Source organism: Cherax quadricarinatus, chromosome 48 (genome assembly GCF_038502225.1).
Source record: "Cherax quadricarinatus isolate ZL_2023a chromosome 48, ASM3850222v1, whole genome shotgun sequence".
Taxonomy (NCBI): Eukaryota; Metazoa; Arthropoda; class Malacostraca; order Decapoda; family Parastacidae; genus Cherax; species Cherax quadricarinatus.
The window spans coordinates 6,968,411-6,975,859 of record NC_091339.1 but is presented as its reverse complement, the minus strand read 5'-3'; the positions used below and the strand labels follow the sequence as shown (position 1 = coordinate 6,975,859).

General features: G+C 36.6%; 1 protein-coding gene across 1 annotated transcript in view; it reads right to left on the bottom strand.

Annotated features, from left to right (window-relative positions):
- Positions 1-1,443: 1,443 nt before the first annotated feature.
- Positions 1,444-7,449, bottom strand: part of LOC128696143 (glutamine amidotransferase-like class 1 domain-containing protein 1) — a 108,056-nt gene continuing 102,050 nt past the window's right edge. The window contains exon 7 of the mRNA XM_070094842.1: positions 1,444-2,386. Coding sequence (XP_069950943.1) covers positions 2,368-2,386 — 19 coding nt within the window. The 3' untranslated portion in view covers positions 1,444-2,367. The remainder of the gene's footprint in view (positions 2,387-7,449) is intronic.

Below are 7,449 nucleotides of genomic sequence, written 5' to 3'. Positions count from 1 at the left end.
AAACATTTCCCCAACTTTGAGCTCCATTTCTAGGTTCTTTTTATAGTAAAATCAATCAAAATCACCTCTATTTCTATAATATGTTTTCCATTCTATCAAATGAGACCAAGAAAACGAGAATGCAACCATAAATACTATACGAAAATAGACCACAAAGTCGGCATTTTAATTAAAAAAAATGGTCGGAGTTTTTTTTTTCTCATTATGCACTGCGTGCTCCAGGATTTTTTTTATATGGTGCACACTGACCATACAGACCCATTCTCTCACATGTGGGCCTACGAGCTTTCTCCTGCTTGATTTGAAGCCGCTAGAATTTATGAGTACATGTATATATACGTCAAACACGGTACCTCGTAAGACGTATATATACGGCCGCGACAGTCAAAGGGTTAATGTTGATTGGGGCACTTCATTCCATGCACTTCATGCATAACTGACGGCATCTGGAATGTTAAATTTATTCCAGAAACTTGGTACTGCTAGGTTGGAGTCAGAGTCCAATGATGCAACTAGTTTTTTCATAACTTTTTTGTGTAGTTACATTTGAATGACTTAATTACTCCCCGATCCAGTGGTTGTATTAAAGATGTATTTGGAGGTAAAAAACACAACTTTTACATGTGGGGTCACATCCAGCAAAGCTTGTGGACGAGTATGGGAAATATTGAGAATGAAGAGAGCCTTGAATGCAATGTTCTTGTTGTGCAGGTGAAACTTGACTTCAAGAATAAAGTGATGCTTAAACCTCAATAAATATTTCCTCTGTCATCCATGCTGACTGGTTTGACCTCCAAATTAGTGGAAAGGTGTTTTTATCTACAACTTTTAAAGCACGTGGATTCTTAGAGTGCACTCCAAATTATTTTCCCTCCCACAAACCGAACCGTGTTAAGTTAATTTTATGAAGTGTATAAAATTGTGCCGCAATTTTTCAATAGTACGATAACCAAAACGTGCCAAATGAAACTGAGTAATATAATGATCTACTGTATCACTATTTCTGTAATATATCTTCCATTCTATCAAATGAGACCAAGAAACTGTGAATGCAACTGTAAAAAACATGAAAATACACTGCAAAATCACTGTTTTAATCCAAAATCACAGTCACAGTTTTTCTTCTTATTATGCACTGCGTGCTGCAGGATTTGTTTTATATTGTGCACTTTACCACATAGATGCATTCTCTCATATCTAGGCCCAAATTTACCACTCGCAGCTTATGTGAGCGAGCTGAGCTCATGATGTAGTACACAGCCTGGACCCTGGCTTCAAAGCCGTAGAACTACAGGACGGACCTTCGAAGGGTTAATATTCTACATCATCCACTTTATACTTAAGAATATTCAGTGTTGTGTATCCACTGAGCCTCCTTTATTTGATTAAAGTGACACGTGACAAATAATTTCTTTTAAGAGGTATTTGATTAAAACTGGTAAATATTTTTATTGTTTATTGTATAATTATCAGACCTTTGTATTTTCTAACAGCTATTACAATCACATTAAGATTAACAATATATCTTTGGGTGAGGAATGTATATTTCAATAGTTATCTATAAAATCTCATAAAAATAAAATTAAGAAATATTAAAGCTTTTAATGTCATTTATACATATAAAGAGAGAGCAACATTAATATTCACCTAAGATAAAAGAGAAAAGAATATGCATTTTAAAGGGAAGAATCTCTCATATTCTATAAAAGAATGCATGACAGCAGCATTAATTAACAATAATCCTCAAAAGACGGAATAAAACATCTAGGTTGCCAGAGGCAAGATCACTTTCAGTATTACTGAATTTTCTGTAGAGAAGTGAATAATGATATTCACAGCTAATAAACTAATATTAACAAATCATAACTGAAAATGAAGTAAAACAAAAATTCAGAGATATTCTAAACCACTTTTCTAAAATCTTTACCAAGAAATTATTTTTCTTTTCAAGAGTGCTCTCTCTCTTATCAGAATATTGCATTTTCTAGAGTCTAGCTAAAGCCTTAACAGCACCATTAGTCATATTAGAAATGTTTTCTAACATCATTCTTATACTATGTGAATACCACAATTTCTCTGATTAATAACTTTATTGCTAATGACAACTGTCCCCTCCGGTTACGTGTCACACTGCTGCTGGATAATGCCTTACACTGAAAATATGTACACAATTTATATCACATGAAATGCTGTCTTTACTCATTTAACTCTTGTATCAAGAAAAATGACAAATTTCCCTGTGCCTATACCGAAGCTGATCTTGATAAACTACTATATTACCTAGTGCAACCATTATAATGTAATGCAAGGTGGAGTTTTCATTGTAAAAGTAAGCTTCATCTGCAGCAACATTACGAGTACTGAAGATCACTTAGATTTGCTTTGTCTGAAATGAAAATTAATTTTACTGATAGAATTAAATCATTATAATCACTGGTAGCAGAATTTAAATATAATAAAATACAAAAATCAAAGAAACACTGTTAATTATCATGAAAAGTATATAAATATGACAGACTCCACTGATCAAGTAACTTTCTTAATTCTCTCCTCAACCACAACTTTTATCTCACGTATTTTTATACCTTCTCTCCCTCACACAAATATAGTGTACCTCCCTACTGCATTTTTTTTTTTTTTTTTTCAAATTTAATTACAGATCATGCATTTCATACATGAGCTGTGTAACTGGTAAAACCCTTCCCAAGAGGAGCCTTCATGCTGATGAAGCTCTTTTTGCTGCAGCTACCCTCCTCTTAGACAAATCAAACTTGTTTACTTCCAGTTTCCAAGCTGCTGTAAGACTCCTTGGGATTAATGCTTTTCCAGAAGTGTAATAATAATCAATAGGAAAATAGTTTTGAATGATAGCAGTTCCTGTTATGCAACATGATGACCATTTGCTAACCTAAGGAAACCTTAGAATGATAGTGTCATAAGACATGATGAGGACCTGTTAATCTAAGGAATATAAAGTAAAATTATTTTACATATGGTTGTGCCTTTCTGAGGAGGACTCACATTGTAATACTTTTACAACCTGGAAACCTCATAAGATGAATCATTGATCATCTTATGAAATACAGTGGTCCCTCGACTTACGAGTTTAATCCGTTCCGTGACCTAGCGCATAACTCAATTTGTTCATATATCAAATAAATTTTCCCTCACTGAAATTAAGTGAAATGCCATTAATCCATTCCAGTGGAATTCCTGCTCTCAGGAGGCAGGAGAAAATTACTTCAATGTAATGCTAATATCAACTCCACGGCTTATTTATCTATTATAATTGATCTAATATGACATAATAAACAATATAAATAACATAGAAACATGATATATTCTCTAGAATGAATAAAATATGTCATGTGATGAGTGGTGGCGGCCACTCCCGCTCCCGTTTTGACCATATCTTCCCATTCTTCCCCTTCTGAAAATGGAGTGTTTGTGAGGCTACCTGCAATAGATCACTAGTTTCATAAGGAAAGCACTGAAACAATATACTATTTATAAATAAGAAATATTGCATAAAAACATAATAAAACATAACAGAGAATGTAAAGAAATAAACTGGTTTTATAAAGTGTACATATTTACCTTGGAGAAGAGATGCTGGTGGAGGTGGAGGGTGCAAAAGATAGGCTACTTGCTACACTCTTAATGTTACACTTTATTGCTTAGCTGGCGCTGTAGCCTGTAGCCCCCAGATTTTGTAATATTCAAAAACAGTAACGTTTTTTCGTCAAAATATTGGCTTGGTGAACGTCATTTAGCTCAGTAATAGTCATTCGTCCCGAATGTGTCTGAGCGGCCCGACACACCATTTACAGTCAGTGTGTCAATGTTTATCAGCCAGTGAGCATGATCCCATGCGCTCATACAATACATTTCATAATATTCCATTCGTTTTAGTGCTTGCAACTGCTAAATAAGCCACCTTGGGCCAAAAGATAGCTCCTAGTGCCAGCCATTTCGTAAAAAAGGCAATAAACATGATAAAATTCAAGAAAGAACACACTAACCAGGGTACTTCCCCACACACACCAGCCAGGGCATTTCCCTACACGCCAGCCAGGGTACTTCCCCACACACCAGACAGGGTATTTCCCCACACACCAGACAGGGTACTTCCCCACACCAGCCAGGGTACTTCCCCACACACCAGACAGGGTACTTCCCCACACACGATTTGATCTGAGTGGGACTTGTGCATGAGTGAATGAAATCATCAAAGCTTATTGCTTGGGAAGCATTGAAAATTGGGTTAGGTAAATACGATTCTGTTAGTGGGATGGTTTGTGAAGGACCTACCTAGTATGAGCCAACAGGCCTGCTGCAGTGTTCCTGCTTTATGTTCTTATGTATACCAGCTGAGGAAATTGCTTCAGAGGAGGAAGAGAGAGGGAAGAAGGTGCCTTCTTCAAAGATTAAGGACATTTATGCAAAGTGCAGTGAGGTGCAAACATTTGTGGAGGAACATCTCTCTAACCCTCTCCCCTCCTCCCATCTTCCATACACCAACAAGAGTCTTCAATAAAAGTAAGTGTGATATTATTGTTTTATACTCGATTTCTCATTCTTTTCTGTATGTAAATCTATATTTAATCTATAAAAAAATAATTTTTGCTAATACTTTTGAGTGTCTGGAACAGATTAATTGGATTTACATTATTTCTTATGGGAAACATGAATTCAGAAATCATCATATTCAGGTTTAGTCACTCTCTCTGGAATGGATTAATTACGATAACCGGGGATCCACTGTACTACGCTGGTACTGCCTGGCCAAGTCCACTACCCGCATATCTCGCTTGTGTTTATCTATGATTTCATTCTTTAATTCAATGGACATCATCCTCTTTTTCTTCTCAGCACTGTCCTTTGCACATACTTTCTTAGGAGCCACAGTTAGAAAAAAGAAATTTGGCAAAATAACTGCACAAAACGCAAGCACAACATAAGAGAGATGCTTCCATGGTGAGGTAAACACGTGCACTGTTGAGTGGATGTTGTGGCGTTCACTGTGCCAACTAGTGGTGGCATTCTGAAGCTCACTAGTAACTCTGATTTTGGCTCGTAACTCAGAGCAAAAAATCGACCAAGTGATGGCTCGTAACTCGAAAACTCTTATGTTGGGGTGCTCCTAAGTCGCAGTTCCACCGTAGATGAAAATACTTTTGGATTTAGGCTGTGTAGATGCAGATTTTATTGGATTCTGTGCAATAATTGTAGAATGCATTTCCTGGTTGATTAAACTTTTAGTGGAGATAAATTATATAAAATACCAACAAAGTGGGAGAGTAGACAAATGATGTTACTGTTAAATAACTGCTGAATGTCTGTCATGTGGATACCAGCAGAGCTCTGGCTATTGTGTATGGATTAGTATTTTTAGTGTGTGAAATAACTATTTGTGTAATAACACTTAAATATTTTAATAAAAAATTGAGTAGTTGTGGACTATCAAGTATGCTTAGCTTGTATTTTATAGGATTTGATTCATCTCATGTTAAAGGGCTTATATACCATATACAGACGATCCACAATAAAAAATAACAATCATAAAGTTCAGTAAGAATTATCACACAATCCAATGCTAGGCAACCCCCCCCCCCTCACTCTTCAAAGACCTAAATTTACTCACTGTACAGAACATTCACATCTACTACTGTGCAACCTACATTTACAGACCCATAAATTCTAATATTAACCCTGAACTAAAATACTTTCTTGACAGTTGCAACAAGACCCATAGACACAATACCAGACACAAAAATCTTTATGACATTCCCTGTGTCTGGCTAAATCTCTACAAATATTCAATGTGCATAAAAGGGCCTAAAATCTGGAACTCCCTGCCTGAAAACTCTACAACTGCAGACTTACCACGATTTTCAAAACTACCGTTAAAAAAACATCTTTTCTCCCTAACACACCCCATCATCAGCTAACTATATGAAAACCACTTATTCTCTTTTGTGTATCATGCACACATCCAAAACAAAATAGATTTAATTTCGATATCTGTGATTCCCCCTAATTTACACATACACTTACCCAAATGACTGTAAACATAAAATTCCTAATATAGCTATTGCCTAATAAATCTTAAGTTAGCCCTAAGTTTGCCTAAGATACTCTCCCAATATAGAAGCTTGAACAGAAACAGTATCATGCCAAGACTTAACCATTCCCATCACTAAATTTACTAATTTAATACTGTTATATGTTTTGAACTACCTTATTATTATAAATCTAATTAATCACTTCAGTTACCAAGTATGCAATAGAGTAGGGCCCCGCTTTATGGCGTTTCGCTTTACAGTGTTACGCTAATACGGACATTCCAAATTATGACCAAAACTCGCTATACAGCTCCTCCCAAGTGACTTTCTAATAAGGTCACTGCACCCCACCCGGATTGTTTACATTCTCCATGAGCTCTGCGTGTCTCCATTATGTCTGGAAACTTTCCAATATTTCAAGTGCTTTAAAGTTATTTCATATTTTATTTATTTTTTTTTTCAACAAGTCGGCCGTCTCCCACCGAGGCAATATCCCAAATCCTTCCTTTAAAGTACAGGCATTGTACTTCCCATTTCCAGTACTCAAGTCTGGCTATATAAAAATAACTGGTTTCCCTGAATCCCTTCTCTAAATATTACCCTGCTCACACTCCAACAGCTCATCAGGTCCCCAAAACCATTTGTCTCCATTCACTCCTATCTAACATGCTCACGCACGCTTGCTAGAAGTCCAAGCCCCTCGCCCACAAAACCTCCTTTGTCCCCTCCCTCCAACCTTTTCGAGGATGACCCCTACCCTGCCTTCCTTCCCCTATAGATTTATACACTCTCCATGTCATTCTACTTTGATCCATTCTCTCTAAATGACCAAACCACCTCAACAACCCCTCTTCAGCCCTCTGACTAATACTTCTAGTAACTCTACACCTCTTAATTTCCACACTCCGAATTTTCTGCATAATATTTACACCACACAATGCCCTTAGACAGGACATCTCCACTGCCTCCAACTGCCTCCTCGCTGCAGCATTTACAACCCAAGCTTCACACCCATATAAGTGTTGGTACCACTATACTTTCATAAATTCCCTTCTTTGCCTCCATAGATAACGTTTTTTTTGTCTCCACATATACCTCAACGCACCACTCACCTTTTTTTCTTCAATAATTTTATGGTTAACCTCATCCTTCATAAACCCATCCGCTGACACGTCAACTCCCAAATATCTAGAAACATTCCCTTCTCCCATACTCCCTCTCTCCAATGTGATATCCAATTTTTCTTTATCTAAATAATTTGATACCCTCATCACCTTACTCTTATCTATGTTCACTTTCAACTTTCTACCTTCACACCCTCCCAAACTCGTCCACTAACCTCTGCAACTTTTCTTTACAATTTCCCACAAGCACAGTATTATCA